Raw genomic sequence first — 16,077 nt, forward strand, 5'->3', positions numbered from 1 at the left:
GTCCGACTATATAGTATGTATTGCTGGATGGGGTATATTTCTTGAATTAGAATAACCGTGCAGATAAGGAAGCTGGAGGGCAGAGCCAGGTTGCCAGTTAGTTTTGCAGAAGTCTTGATTTCAACCACACATGTGCACACAGATGGTAATTGACATTTCTTCCTTTCTAGCGTCTTTGTATGGCAATGCCTTTGAAGGTCAGTTTCCTCCAGTGCCACTCTTGCTACCACCGCCACGTGAGTGCCAAACAGGGACGCCTCCCAAGACTTCAGCAGGCGGCTTTCTAACAAAACACTGCGTAGATTCTAAATGTGAAACTTGACCTACGTTGGATGCCACAACCATCCCCTCCAACCATTCAATCATTGCGAAAGAAAGGAAAATTACTGTATTTTCCCATATATAAGACTAGGGTTTTTTCCTTAAAAATAATGTCTCAAATTTGGGGGCGTCTTATACACGGATAGCTCTTTTCCCCTCCAATTTTCTTAATTTTGAGTCCCCCAAAATAGGGGGTGAATTATACATGGGGGCATCTTATAGGCGGAAAAATACGGTAATTGATTTGGACCTTGAGACTGAAGGATGCCCAGTTTGGTTTGCGCTGATGGCTATCTGTCATGGGTGCTTCAGGTGAGATTCCTGCATTGCAGGAGGTGGGACTAGATAATTTTTTTTGGGGGGTCCCTCCCAACTCTATGATTCTGAACCTCTCTTGCTGAAAATCAAGTGTCCTAATCAGCAAAGCCTAGCCCATAGTGCAAACTTAAGCTTCAGTAGCCTTTTTGCCAACAAAACAAGTTGCGATTTGAAGATTATTTTTAAAAAGTATTCATGTTTTTTCATAAACCAAACCATTTTGAAACCACCCACTACAAAACCTTATTGGGCAAGGGACGCCTTCGGAGTAAAGAAAGCTTTGAGCCATGGCTAATTTTATACTGACCAAATTATCATTCCCCCCCTCCCCTCCCCAAATATTTCTGGTTTTAAAAATAAGTTCATTTGCCAGTTTTCTATGAAGTGCCTTTTGAAAGCTTTGCCAGTGGTACAGGCTTCCTGCCTGTGTCTGCTTTCTACTCTCGGTGCTACAACTTCCACAACTGACGAGGGCTGACAAAGTCATTCCCCCTCCTGCCTTCCCACCCTCGATGTTCCAATTCTCTCTTCTTTTGCATTTAATCTGTCTCAGTATTTTAACTTGAGTCTCAGCTGGTTCTTTTAACAAGAGTGGGTGGGGTGCAAGGAAAGTCTCTTATAAATAGCTGCCCGTCAAATTAAATCTGCAACATATCTAACGCAGTCTTGAGGATAGGAATGGGGGGCCTTGTGGTCCTCTGGATGTTGGTCAACTCCTACTCAGGTTTCCGTAAGGAAAAGGGGGAGATTATTCTCTTTCTGGCCCCCTCCCACTTGTAGAAGAACCTTTTCCCGCTGCGTTTTTAGGTCCGGGGCCAATAACGGCAATGCTTTGATAAATAAACCTTCCTCCACCTTTGTTCCAAAGATTTGGCAAACAACTCGGCAGCTACACACACAGGCTTTCAGGCAGGGGACCAAGAAGCTGCAGAATTTTGTTCCTCACCCAGAAAAATCCAATAGCAGTGGTAGAAAAGGCCTCCTATACTTAGAGGATTACAGGTTCAGTTTCCTGCACTTCATAGTGGAGTTACAGGGAGGAAATGGAAAGATCCTTTTGCCCCAAGGTACTGGGACGCGGGTAGCGCTGTGGGTTAAACCACAGAACCTAGGACTTGCAGCAGTTCAAATCCCCGGGATGGGGTGAGCTCCCGTTGCTCGTTCTCTGCTCCTGCCAACCTAGCAGTTCGAAAGCACCTCAAGTGCAAGTAGATAAATAGGTACCACTCCGGTGGGAAGGTAAATGGCGTTTCCGTGTGCTGCTCTGGTTCGCCAGAAGCGGCTTAGTCATGCTGGCCACATGACCTGGAAGCTGTACGCCGGCTCCCTCGGCCAATAAAGCGAGATGAGCGCCGCAACTCCAGAGTTGGCCACGACTGGACCTAATGGTCAGGGGTCCCTTTACCTTTACCTTACTGGGTTCGGGTGCTATGGTTAAGGCTGCAATAGTTAGCTGGCCAATGAAGGGAAAGGGCTCCTCCTATCCTCTTCGCCAAGTCAGGCAGGGGCCACCACCAGCTGCTGAAAGAGGCCACTGCATCCTCCTTTTGCTAGCAATACTCTGCAAACAGATAGCCTCCCTGCAAAGGGACAAGCAGCAAGGTTTGACGTGCAAATATCTTTGTTCCAGCAAGCTCTGCTTGAGGAAAGCCACGCGGGTAAGCAGCTCACTCCCAGGTTTAAGAGAGAGCCAAAATAAAACTGGAGAATTCTCCAGAGGGGTAGGAGAGGGGATCAATGTGCAAAAGTGCTACCATTTGTCAAGAGTCGATCAATAGAATATATTCATGCCTTACATGCCTCTATGATTTCCGACACACAGGTCCCTATGCAGTCTTATTCCCATACACTTCTCTGTTAAGGAAGCCTTTCTGTATTAGGCAGTGTAATCATATCGAGCCGTTGATGTCAGATGGTCACCTTGTTTGCCTATGTTGTAATGCTGGCCTTTTCATATTGATTGTATCCTAATTCTTTTTTAAAATTAAAAAAAAATGTGACAGAATGAATTGCTATGTAGTGAAATTGTGCAAAAATATTTAAGAGCAATAGTGTGTGTGTGTATGTGTGTGTGCCAGGAAGAGATTTGTTTGTATTTGTTTATATGGTTTGATTTTAGGAACAATATGCTCAGACCTGGTGCTGTATTATAATGTAAATTAAAATAGTACTTGCATGAGTTTATTTTTCAAGCGATCCAGTAAAAGATTTATGATTTGAAAACAGCTGCGTGTCAAGATTTTTCATTCGAGGTTTGCAGCACACCCAAAACAAGCAGACTGGTCTTTGCCTGGCTGCCCCTTCTTCTTGCAGCATTGATCGTAGACAGCAACGACCTCATCTGTCAAAAGTTCCCAGAACAGATAAATAAAAGCCAGTGACTCATTCACATACTTTTTCCTCTGAGGAAATGATGTTTTTTTAAAGAGAGTAGAACTGGCACACACTAGCTGCCTTTTTATTTTGTCACATGATCTTGAACAGGTGTTGGCAACTTGCGGCCCATGGGCCATAAGTGGCCCAGGGAAGGTCGTTTAAACGGCCCACAAACTGCCCCTGAACCGAGCCACCTACTCACTGAGTCCCCGTGCGCTGCACTAAACCGGTGCAGCGTGGAGCGGGGGCTCACTTCCGCAGCGCAGAAAATCATGTATGTGCAGATGCTGGAAATCACATTGGTGCAGATGTGATCCAGCCCATGGAACAATCTCTGCAGGAGTGAACCAGCTCAGGCGAGGTAAACCTTGCCAACTCCTGATCTTGAACACTAAATCAGAGGTAGCCAATATGTTGTCCGCGAGGTGCTGCCGCCTTTCAACTCCCATCAGTCCCAGTCGCCATGGACAGTGGGGTCAGGGATGCTGGGAGCGGTTGTCTGTGAGACTGAACTGCACTTATTGCAGTATTTCTTCACTAGTTAATTGGAGCCTTAAGTGGCGGAGTACATGTGCCAATCAACCACCATACATCAACTCAACATACTTTTTGGTGGAGAGGATTCGCACATTCAAGCTGAATACCCGTGCACCTGTAATCTGCCGGTCCCTGCACTCACGCTTAATTTGCTAGACAACACACAACCATTTAAGTCTATACGCTTTATTGATACTCAAATTGTTTTGTTTTTACATTTCACAATGCATTCCACAGACTTAGTTTAATACAGCTTGAACTGCAAGTGTATACATTTTTTTTTCATTTGCAATTTCTTGCATTCACAAGGTTCGAAACTTCCAAACGACATTTGCAGCATCGGGGCGCAACCCGCTGACCCATGCACAGGCGCTGAGGATTCCGAGCACATTGGAGAACAAGCATGCTGGGTACTCCTTGCCAGTGCCTCGCAAGGATCTTGGGAGTCACACCTTCAGAAATTCCTTCCACAGATCCAGAGTTTTGAGAGGCTGTAAACTTATTTACTCAAAATAGACTATAGGAGGTTTGTGCAGCAAAAGTTATGGCAGAAAACTGTGTAATGTGCAAGAGAGTTGGGTGTTTTCTTTCTTTAATAGATGCTAGTGTTTTTTTTCTCTGAATATTTAAGCTAAATGGAGCTAAAACAAAACCCAAAACAAAACCCAGTTCTGTTCTCCGATATTCCAAGCACTGTGGAGGAGCTGGACATCCTAAGCTGCTGTGAAACACTATATATATATATTTATATAACTTTTATATTGGCAATTGATAAAACAGTAAAATTAAAAAGCACAATACGGCTACACTCGATACCAAACGGGCAAGGCTTTTTAAGCTTGCTTTAATGGCATATTCTTCTACACATCTCTCTCTTTGTTTTTAAAGAAAATCTGCAGTCAACCTACACAGACCAGAGACAGTGCTAAACTGAAATGCTCTCCCTGCACTTCACCGGCACTGCGCTGTCTCGAAACGCAGCAAGACTACCTTGGCTGAAGCATAAAATGTACAGCTCTCCAATCTGTTATGTTAACCAGTGCTGCACACGGGAGAAGCAAAAAAGAGGATTAGGTTTAAATCCATACATAGCAGCTTACAATACTTATGATGAACACACATGGCAGTCAAGAACAGGTTATTTCCCCCCGCCTCAAAACACTGCGTTGCTAAAAAATAAAGATCTGTGAAATTGCACTGCAATGTCAAGGTTTTGCTATTCCCTGACCCTCCCCACGTAATCCAAATGAATATGCCTCCCCTTCCCCACTTAAAAGATGAACTCCTATTTTTAATAAAAGTTGCTTTAGGTTTTTCATTCGGCTTTGCGCTTCAACCCAGGGATTTTAGCTTGGATCCTGCAAAGAAACAAAAACAAGCCGTTTTAAATGTTATGCCTCCTGCCTTCCCCGATACCCCATAATCCCCCAGAGTCGGTGAAGCACATTTGACATAAAACCAAGCCTTTAAGTGGCATTGGTCCAGTTGTGTGGAATGCTCTCCCAACAGAAATTCAACATGCATCTCCTGTTTTAACTTTTAAATGATGGCTGAGAATTATCCTGCCAGTTACAGTACTATTGGCACAGAAATGGAAACAAGAAGAATTACCGACGAAAGAGGAATGGCAGACAAAACTAATGGACTATGCAGAATTAGACAAGATGACAGGAAGGATTCGAAACCTGTGGGATCAGAGATTCTCAGAGGACTGGAGTAAATATGTGAATTATTTGACAAGCAATTGTAATCAAGACATTACGCTAGTAGGATTGCGAGAAGTTTTGTAAGGAGGACTATGTGAAATGTCGCAGAGAAAAGTATGAAGAGAATTATTAGTGAAGGACTATTAAAAGTAATAGTGAAATTAATGAAATGCAGATTAAGTGATAAAGATTGAAAAATCTTCAGATGTGGTTGATGGAAGTCCAAAACACTGAATAAGATAAGAAAATATGTTGTATGGTTTTTTTTTGAAATTTTATGTAAAAATTAATAAAAGTATTATCATTTTTTTAAAAAAAGAGAATTATCCTGCCAGTTAAGAAAGCATTTTCTGCAATAGTTAGCTGATGATCTCCGATTTAAAATCTGCACTTTTTTATTGTACGGTGGCTGCTGCAAACCACTTTAGTTTTCAAATTTTATTTATCAAATTGGGATGTGCAAGTATTTTTTATATAACAAACAAATCAACCTAAGTAGTCCAGTGTAAAATGTGAAAGCAGACAAAGAGGCTGCACAGCAAAGAGATTAGGGTGCTGACCATCAAGGACAAGCACCCCCAAACTCGGCCCTCCAGATGTTTTGGGACTACAATTCCCATCACCCCTGACCACTGGTCCTGTTAGCTAGGGATGATGGGAGTTGGAGTGTCAAAACATCTGGAGGGCTGAGTTTGGGGGTGCCTGATCAAGGAGAACAGAAGCAGAAGAACAGAGAGAGGGAGAGACAAGAGAAAGAGAGAGAGAGATAAAGAGATGTCATACAGAAACCCAGAGGTTCTAGTGAATTTCAGTTTTGACCTGAAAATACTTTTCTTTGCAACCTCAAGTATCGAGTGATAAGTCATCCACAGATGGTAGTTTTGAAAGTTACAAGGAGCACAAGTTTAATATGCTCATTCAGCAATCTGCTGTGTGAGATTATTATATTTATCAGTTGCTTCCCCCCCAAAAGTGACTTACAAAAACAAAGATTAAAAAGAAGAATAAAAACAAGCGAAAATACAGTAATATGTCTAGAAGTGCAAATCTAACTGAACCCCCACCACGTTTTTTTAAAAAATAAGCTGAGAGTTAAACTCTAAAGTCTTGAGTAAATAAAAATGCTTTTACCTAAAAGCAGACAATGAAGGCACCAGGTGTGCCTCCCCTGGGGAGAGCATTCCAGATTACAGGGCCTTGAAAGAGGTGTGTGTGTGTGTGTGTGTGTGTGTGTGTGTGTGTGTGTGTGCGCACACGCGCACACACACACACACACACACACACACAAGTAATCTCTCACTAAAAATAACATTGAAAGGTATCAGCTACTTTAAAATTATCTTCAAAATTCTATATACTCACTTTGCCACTGCATCTTTGACATTCTTGTTCACAAGTCCCAGGTAATGGTCAATTTGAACCTGGCAAGTAAAAGACACAAGGATGAATTGCCATTTCAATAACAGGAAATCACCATGCATTAACACTTACTTTCTGCTCAACATTCCCCCCATAACCAGGGACAGGGGTTTCCTGCCACCCTAACAAAAAAGGAACATTGATCCCTATTCTACTAGGCCTTGATCATGTCTTCTGTATGTGTATCTATTTCAGAACTGTGCAAGGCTTTTTATTTAGTATAGGATTAGTGATGTTTTAAAGATTTGCAGAATCTTCAGTGCCTTTCCCCCGCCCCCCAAATCATTTTTATTCATTTCCCCAGTTTTACCAAATCATCCACAAATTAAGGCAAATATCTGTCAAGCTTCCTTGTAGGCCCACAGAGCAAAATATAAATTTGAAGCCACTGTTGAACAGGGCTCAACAACTTTTGTGTCCGGATTTCCAATTTTTGAAATGTGGCAGCCCTACCATTGAAGATGGTCTAGGATGAATTTATCCATATATGGGGGCAGAGGGGACCCACTATCTGTTTACTTGAAATGGTGCTCTTTTATTTTATTTTCACTAGCCTGTTCTCTGAAAGTCTTGTGCACCACCCCCCAATCTACCTCTCTGCTTCGCAGCGTCTCTAAAGCAGGTCATTTGGAGTTGATCAGCTCCAAAGTAGTTTCCCAACCAGGAAAGCCTGCCAAGTCAGCTTAAGAGGGACACCCTCCAGGGACTTACATAACCCCAGCTGAGCGCTAGGAACAGCAGCAGCTAAGTAGATCAACAGGAGAAGAGGTGGGATTGTGTTCTGCAGAGCTCTCTCAAATCTTTTTTGGTACACAACTTACTCTTAATCATCCCAATTAACCATCACATTTTTGGCAGAATTGTCAAGAGAATATGCGCCACACCGTACACTCACCTGGTGCTTTTCATAAATAATAGGAATACTGAAGAGCGAAATCAGAGCTGGAATGGGATGCAGGTGAAAACAAAACACAAGAAACATCCGTAAGTGTATGCAAATGCAGGGATGCAGAAAAGATCAAGTAAGGCAGGGATAGGCAACCTAAGGCCCGGGGGCCAGATGCGGCCCAATCGCCTTCTAAATCTGGCCCGCGGATGGTCCAGGAATCAGCATGTTTTTATATGAGTAGAATGTGTGCTTTTATTTAAAATGCATCTCTGGGTTATTTAAAGAGAAGTGGGTGGCACTGTGGGTTAAACCACAGAGCCTAGGACTTGCCGATCAGAAGGTCGGCGGTTTGAATCCCCGCTACGGGGTGAGCTCCCATTGCTTGGTCCCTGCTCCTGCCAACCTAGTAGTTTGAAAGCACGTCAAAGTGCAAGTAGATAAATAGGTACCGCTCCGGCAGGAAGGTAAACAGCGTTTCCGTGCACTGCTCTGATTCGCCAGAAGGAGCTTAGTCATGCTGGCCACATGACCCGGAATCTGTACGCCGGCTCCCTCGGCCAATAAAGCGAGATGAGCGCCACAACCCCAGAGTCGGTCACGACTGGACCAAATGGTCAGGGGTCCCTTGCCCTTTTACTGGGTTATTTGTGGGGCATAGGAATTCGTTCATCCCCCCCCCCAAAAAAAAATATAGTCTGGCCCTCCAGATGGTCTGAGGGATGGTGGACTGGCCCACGGCTGAAAAAGGTTGCTGACCCCTGAAGTAAGGTGTGCGAATCCAGGCTAAAACAAAAATACGAGGCTGCTGCAAATAGCCCTTGCAACGGACAGCAGTCTCTGCATTCTGTGAGTATGGGGTGCAATGCCCCTAAACAATGACTGGGCATGTGATGTTGAGCTGGACAAGCAAAGCAAGGTCCACAAATACATCATCCAGACACCTATGCACTCACCTGAGCTACTTAAGATAGCTCAGTCAGTAGAGCACGAGACTCTTAATCTCAGGGCCATGCAAGATTCCTGCATTGCAGGGGTTGGAAGAGATGGTACTTTGTGGTTCCTTCTATGATTCTATGAAGTTGCCTTATACTAGGTCAGACCATAGCTCAGTATCTATTTGGAGACTGATGGGTTGAATTTATATACTGCCCTATACCTGCAGGTCTATGCCGGGGATTGAACCGATGACCTTCTGCATGCAAAGCGAATGCTCTGCCACTGAGCTGCAGCCTTCCCTTTACTTTGCCCTGTAAGAATACTGATCCTGATCGCTACTATTGGCGTATCAAGCAAATGACTGTGATCAAGTCAAACGCAATGGAACCAGCCCTCCTCTGCAAACCCCACAGATTAAAACATGGCGTTTCTACGACTTTCTACTGCTTTCTCTGCAGCCTTTGCCAATTTGCTCTGATGCCTCAGCATCATGCTGTGCCATGACACCAAAATCGTTGACAACGTACTGCTTTTCTCACAAAATGCTTTGTTATTAGGTGCAACGTAGTATAGAGGGCCAACTTACCCAGTATCAGCAATGTCAGACCATTGAACAAGGCACCAACGTAGGTGAACACCCACATCAACACGGCAAACTGGAAGAAAAAAGAGAAAGCTGAGTAGGAATGCAGAATGTGGACCATTTACTAGAGCTCAAGTAGGCTTTGCAGTTGCCATGGGCTGGCTGCTACGTGGGGAGTGGAGGTGGCTGGAGACTCCCCAAGTGATGGGAGACTCCCCAAGTAAGCCATTCTAAAGCCTTGCATGTGGAAAATGGGGAAAGTTGACATGGGAATGTCACTCGCAGCAGCAGCAGCAGTAGCAGCATCCCCCGTGGCAATCTGGCATTTGTTCTGACTCTTCAGGTGGCCTTCACTGAAGGCAGCATGGAAAGATCAGGCAGCGAAAAGGCAGCGCTCCAGCCTCCGTATGTCAGAGATAATTATAGCCAAAAGGACTTGTAATGGGATCCCACAGACTTTAGCTTTGAGGTCCCCTGGCCGTGCTGAGAATGACGAAAAGTCTCATAGGATTTCACGTCTGCTCCATCTCCCGGTGGTTCATGTGGCCATTTCGACCACAGAAGAGGTTCAAGTACAAGCAATGAGACAGGCCCTGTGCCATTAGATTTAGGGATAATAATAATAATAATAATAATAATAATAATAATAATAATAATTTATTTATATGCCACTCGTCTGACTGGGTTGCCACTCTGGGCGGCTTCCAGCAAATCATAAAACCCGAAGCAAACCACAACACATTAGAAACTTCCCTATGCTACTTCCATGCACTTAAGGTCTCCATGAGCTGCTCTTACCACACGGGGAATGTTTTGTTAGCAAGATACCCTCCAAGGAGCAAGCAAGGTTGATATATTACGTAGGGCAGAGGCTTTCAACCTTTTTGGGTCCACGGCTCCCTTGACCAACTACATTCTTTCTGTGGCGCCCTTGTGAGCCTCAGGAGCCCAGTTACGTCACCCTGTGCCTGCAGAGCTGGCAGCCCCTCACCCTTTTTCAAACACCCTCCCTTGTGGAGTGTTCACCAAGCCGCCTCTCCTCTCCCCTCTCATTGGGAGTCTGCAGCTGCCACCTCTGGTCTTTGAGCTGGCCCCCCTTGCCCTAAAGAGATGTGCCTCCTCACACGGCCCCCCATCAGGGCCTGGGAAGCACCCCCTGCCCAGCGCCAGAGGCGTCATTCACCTGGGGAGCTTGCAGCCAGTACTGCTGCAACAGATGTGCAAGCCTTTGGGAGGGTTGCACAGCTCTCTTCGGAGACTGGTGGACTAAATTCGGAGACTGATGGAGGGAGGGAAGGAAAGAGGGACAGAGGCCAGTATTGCCCGCAGCACCTCTGACCATCATTCAAGGCACCCCAGGGTGCCATGGCACACAGGTTGAAAACCACAGACGTAGGGCAAAACCTTTGTTCTCTCCACCACCACCCACTGTAGCCTCCTTCCTTGCGTTCCAGTTCCCAGACACTGTAAGCTTCTGTTCCCAGAACACAGAAATTAGATGGTGGCAGCCATTGAGGCTGCCTTGGTTCTTTGTGACCTAGTGCTAATGGGAGGAGTGGGGTTAAGGTTGTCTTCAGTAGCAGCAGCCAATCTGTGGCCCTCCAGTTGATTCTAGACTATATTTCGTGCCATCCCTGGTTATTAGCCATGCTGGTTGGGGGCTGATGAGTGTGTGTGTGTGTGTGTTACAGACACACACACACACACACACACACATTTTTATTAATTTTTTTACATATCAGTTCCAACAGTCATACAACATAACTACTCATCTTATACAATATTTTAGACTTCTGTCAACACCTCTGATGATTTTCCGTTCTTCATCACTTATTCTGCATTTCTTAATTTCTGCATTACATTTAATTCTCCTTAACTAATAATTCTCTCCATAGTCTTTCTTGCAATATTTCAAATAATCCACCTTACAAAACTTCTTGCAGTCCTACTAGAGTAATCTGTTCATCACAATTACTTTTCAAATAGTTCATATATTCACTGCAGTCTTCTAAGAATCTCTGATCTCGCAGTTTTTGAATCCTTCCTGTTAATTTATCTAATTCTGCATAGTCCATCAACTTCATCCTCCATTCTTCTTTCGTCAGTAGGGGGCTGATGAGAGTTGGCGTCCAGCAGCACTTGGAGAGTCACAGCCTCCCCATCTCTGGTCTTAAGTCTAGAAGGGGGAAAGCAGCTTTGCAAAATCTTTAACTGCAGAGCTGTGGCTGTGCACCGTTCCCACTTGCTGTGTCAAAGCACCAGTCCAACCAGCCCAGCAGCTCTCCATTATTTCAGGCAGGGAGCTGGGGAAGAGCCATGATCCATGGTAGAACATCTGCTTTGCATATAGACGCTCCCTGGCACATACAGGTAAGGCTGGGAGACAGCCCTGCCTGGAACCCTGGAGAGCTGTTGCCAGTCCGTGCAGACAACACTAAGCAAGATGGACGAGTGGTCTGGCTTGGTATACAGCAATGCGTTGAGTCTCTTTTGGTCCTGCTAGCTTGACATCCTTTCTGCCCAGCTCACCAGGGACTGAACTTGAGAAACAACTTGGTCTGTGGTCTCTCTTCTCAAGGAACTAGTGGCTTTTTAGGACTTGAGAGAGGAAGCAAGGAGGGCCCTCCTCCTTTGGAGGCAAAATGTTTACCTTTCCTAAGCAACTAGTTAATTGCAAACCCAAAACCCCAACCACGTGAAACTGGAGAAGGTGGGGGAGAATCGCCTTTACTATTCCAAATGTAACATGAGAAATTAGGGAATGAGACCAACATGTCCCGGGATGAGATAGAGCCCTACTAGTTCCCAGAGGGTTTAAGATCTACTTGCCAAGTAAGAAGGGCAGGGGTGTGGGGGTGTGATCTGGAAGTGCTGAATCACTAATGTGTTGCATGTGGGGCGGTGGGTGAGAGTTCCCAGGTCAGCTGATTCCCACTGCTAATCTGAGGGCAAAACGTTCAGTAGGGGAAGGGCTCTCTGAACAAAATGACTAAGGGCACATTTGCACAATCATTTACTTAGAAGTATTTATTACTTGGGCTGGGTTTTCTTTTTTATTGGATAATGTTCGAAGTAAGTTACAAGCCTTTAAGATATAACTATGAACTGAGTTAATTTTTTTAAAAAAGTTCAGCAATGCATTTAAAAAGTAGTAAAAAATGGCAAATTAGCAAGTTTATCCAAAGACTCAATGGCACTGTTTTCCCCTACACCCTGTATCTCTCAATTCTTGCATTCTAAGAAACCCCTGGGATGCAGGTGGCGCTGTGGGTTAAACCACAGAGTCTAGGACTTGCCAATCAGAAGGTCGGTGGTTCGTATCCCCGTGACGGGGGGGGGGGGAGCTCCCGTTGCTCAGTCCCTGCTCCTGCCAACCTAGCAGTTCAAAAGCACGTCAAAGTTCAAGTAGATAAATAGGTACCACTCCAGCGGGAAGGTAAACGGCATTTCCGTGCGCTGCTCTGGTTCGCCAGAAGTGGCTTAGTCATGCTGGCCACATGACCCGGAAGCTGTACGCCGGATCCCTCGGCCAATAAAGCAAGATGAATGCCGCAACCCCAGAGTCGATCATGACTGGACCTAATGGTCAGGGGCTCCTTTACCTTTTAAGAAACCCTTGCTTGTGACCCTTGGTTAACCAAAGGTATCCTGAATCCCCCCCAAAAAAGAACTTGGGTCTCCAGTTGTTCCTGGACTACAAGTCATAGAATCATAGAATCATAGAGTTGGAAGAGACCACAAGGGCCATCGAGTCCAACCCCCTGCCAAGCAGGAAACACCATCAGAGCACTCCTGACATATGGTTGTCAAGCCTCTGCTTAAAGACCTCCAAAGAAGGAGACTCCACCACACACCTTGGCAGCAAATTCCACTGTCAAACAGCTCTTACTGTCAGGAAGTTCTTCCTAATGTTTAGGTGGAATCTTCTTTCTTGTAGTTTGGAACCATTGCTCCGTGTCCGCTTCTCTGGAGCAGCAGAAAACAACCTTTCTCCCTCCTCTATGTGACATCCTTTTATATATTTGAACATGGCTATCATATCACCCCTTAACCTCCTCTTCTCCAGGCTAAACATGCCCAGCTCCCTTAGCCGTTCCTCATAAGGCATCGTTTCCAGGCCTTTGACCATTTTGGTTGCCCTCCTCTGGACACGTTCCAGTTTCTCAGTGTCCTTCTTGAACTGTGGTGCCCAGAACTGGACACAGTACTCCAGGTGAGGTCTGACCAGAGCAGAATACAGTGGCACCCCTGACCACTGGTCCTGCAAGCTAGGGATGATGGGAGTTGTGGTCCAACAACAAACTTGGGGACCCAAGTTTGAGAAACACTGCCCAAGGAGAATATAAAGAAGCTTTCTCTTGGCACCTGAAATGCTGGTAATGTCACTATAAAATGGGTACTGGTGACAAAGTGCCAGCAACCCAAAGGCCCATCTCCAGTTAATACCCCTTTTCCTCTTCCACTGGCTGCAGCACTTGCAACAGAGGCTCCTGCTGAACGCTTAAGCAGGCAGCGGCACACCTGAGGCTGAGGGCCATGTTACCTGTATACCTGAAGGAGTGTCTCCACCCCCATCATTCTGCCCGGACACTGAGATCCAGTGCCGAGGGCCTTCTGGCGGTTCCCTCATTGCGAGAAGTGAGGTTACAGGGAACCAGACAGAGGGCCTTCTCGATAGTGGCGCCCGCCCTCTGGAACACCCTCCCTTCAGATGTGAAGGAAATAAGCAGCTATCTTATCTTTAAAAGACATCTGAAGGCAGCCCTGTTTAGGGAAGTTTTTCAGATTTAATGCTGTATTTAACACTCGATTGGGAGCCGCCCAGAGTGGCTGGGGAAACTTATCCAGATGGGCGGGGTATAAATTATTATTATTATTATTATTATTATTATTATTATTATTATTATTAGTGACAACCTTGCAGAGGCCACATGTCAGCAGCAGGGGAAAGAAGGTGTGGCCAGATGCAAAAGTAGGGAATGCATGAAAACTCCTTGGCATAGAAGGATGCATTCCAGTCACAGAAACACCAGAGGTTTTACACATAGCCCTTTCCATTCTTCAAGGCCACATTCCAGGTAGACAAAAGCACTCAAGGAGTGTGTGGAGAAAGGCCAGTGAGGTTAGACAGTCCTAGAGGGCTACAATCACTTGTTCACACAAGCACGGAGCCTGAGGTTCCCTACCCCCGGCATGTATACTACAATCTGAGGCCTACAGTTGTTGCAGTTGTTGACAAGGCCAGGTCATTCCGCACATCCATAACAATACATTTTCTGGTGCATAACCTTGCTTTTTCCTCCAAAGGGTTAGAAACCTTGCCTTTCCTGCAAATTGGCTGCTCATCACATTGCTTAAGAGCCACTAGGGAGTTGTTGTTGTTAAAAAACCAGCCCCTATTTCAGAAACTGCATAGAAGTCTTACTTATACAACAACTATGAATCATAGAATCATAGAATCATAGAGTTGGAAGAGACCACAAGGGCCATCGAGTCCAACCCCCTGCCAAGCAGGAAACACCATCAGAGCACTCCTGACATATGGTTGTCAAGCCTCTGCTTAAAGACCTCCAAAGAAGGAGACTCCACCACACACCTTGGCAGCAAATTCCACTGTCAAACAGCTCTTACTGTCAGGAAGTTCTTCCTAATGTTTAGGTGGAATCTTCTTTCTTGTAGTTTGGAACCATTGCTCCGTGTCCGCTTCTCTGGAGCAGCAGAAAACAACCTTTCTCCCTCCTCTATGTGACATCCTTTTATATATTTGAACATGGCTATCATATCACCCCTTAACCTCCTCTTCTCCAGGCTAAACATGCCCAGCTCCCTTAGCCGTTCTTCATAAGGCATCGTTTCCAGGCCTTTGACCATTTTGGTTGCCCTCCTCTGGACACGTTCCAGTTTGTCCGTGTCCTTCTTGAACTGTGGTGCCCAGAACTGGACACAGTACTCCAGGTGAGGTCTGACCAGAGCAGAATACAGCGGCACTATTACTTCCCTTGATTTAGATGCAAGGGCAAAGGGCTGTTTCTGCAGTGCTCTGGCCTATCTCAGAACCGGCTGCAAGTCTTAGCAGATGTTAAGGCTCAGATAAGATACCTAAATCTCTTTCCAGGCAAGGTCCCTTGTATGTCGTAGTCTTCTTCTTTTTAAGGCTGTAAGCTTAAGCAAGAATTCTTCTGAGATAGGACAGGGTGCATCTTACAGGAAAGTCAGTCCATCAAGCAGGCTCAGTTACATGAACGCATGACAACACAGCACTGCAAAATCATCCCTGCCCATATGGTTCTGCCATATAGTTAGCTAAGAGCATGGGGGCCACTACAGGAAGCAGACACCCCCAACACACACATACACACACCTCTATCTTCCATCAACAAGAAAGAGGCATTTCCAGAGACGTTTAGCCAGGCAAGTGAGGGTGTGTAACAAAGCCATGAGGAGTGTAACCTGGGGAGGATTCCAAGGGCCAGACTAAACGTCATGGAGGGACATATTTGGCCCTTGCGCCTAAGGCTTTTAATCCTGCCATATTGGGCTAAATGGCATTAAACCAGCCTCTCTCAACCTAGAGTCCCTGGATGGTGCTGGACTACAACTCGCACCATCCCTAGCAACCAGGACCAGTGGCCCAGGATGATGGGAGTTGTAGTCCAACAACATCCGGGGACCCAAGGTTGAGAAAGGCTGCATAAAACCAATATGTGATCTGTTATATGCCTCCTTAAGTGACTCCTACTATATTTAGCAAGAAAAATAATCAACCCCAAACCCAACACTGAACAGCTGACCCCTTAACACAGTTTGAAGATACTAAAGATAGGACCGAGTCCTGTGGCAGAATAAGACTGGCTGGGCCATATGTTTTGGCGAATTTATACTGTGCTGCAATCACTACGGCAGATCTTGATAAAATCACAGTATGACTGAAAGCTTTTCAGCAAACCTCCTGCTCCTCAAAAGTCTACTTTGCCATCACTGCATAGCTGGGA

At 45.4% G+C, this 16,077-nt stretch overlaps 2 protein-coding genes across 12 annotated transcripts in view; one reads left to right on the forward strand and one right to left on the reverse strand.

The window, feature by feature from the left end:
- The window catches only part of EML6 (EMAP like 6), a 201,059-nt gene extending 188,263 nt beyond the window's left edge, over positions 1-12,796 (forward strand). For 2 of the 6 annotated variants that reach the window (XR_014154519.1, XR_014154520.1), the window contains 2 exons: positions 171-1,720; positions 12,344-12,796. Coding sequence is in view for 2 of the 6 variants with exons in the window: in XM_081854439.1 (XP_081710565.1) it covers positions 171-195 (25 nt within the window). In the remaining 4 variants the exon portion in view is untranslated. Of the gene's footprint in view, positions 1-170; positions 1,753-12,343 lie in introns of those variants that run through there. The other 4 variants (XM_081854439.1, XM_081854438.1, XR_014154523.1 and 1 more) reach the window with 3 other exon arrangements.
- Positions 3,723-16,077, reverse strand: part of RTN4 (reticulon 4) — a 62,066-nt gene continuing 49,711 nt past the window's right edge. For all 6 annotated transcript variants that reach the window (XM_081854535.1, XM_081854534.1, XM_081854536.1 and 3 more), the window contains 4 exons: positions 9,089-9,158; positions 7,573-7,619; positions 6,621-6,679; positions 3,723-4,910 (listed from right to left, as the gene is read on the reverse strand). In XM_081854535.1, the coding sequence (XP_081710661.1) occupies positions 4,868-4,910; positions 6,621-6,679; positions 7,573-7,619; positions 9,089-9,158 (219 nt within the window). In that variant the 3' untranslated portion in view covers positions 3,723-4,867. The remainder of the gene's footprint in view (positions 4,911-6,620; positions 6,680-7,572; positions 7,620-9,088; positions 9,159-16,077) is intronic.

This window comes from Podarcis erhardii (genome assembly GCF_964252035.2).
Source record: "Podarcis erhardii genome assembly, chromosome: 3".
In the NCBI taxonomy this organism is placed as follows: Eukaryota; Metazoa; Chordata; class Lepidosauria; order Squamata; family Lacertidae; genus Podarcis; species Podarcis erhardii.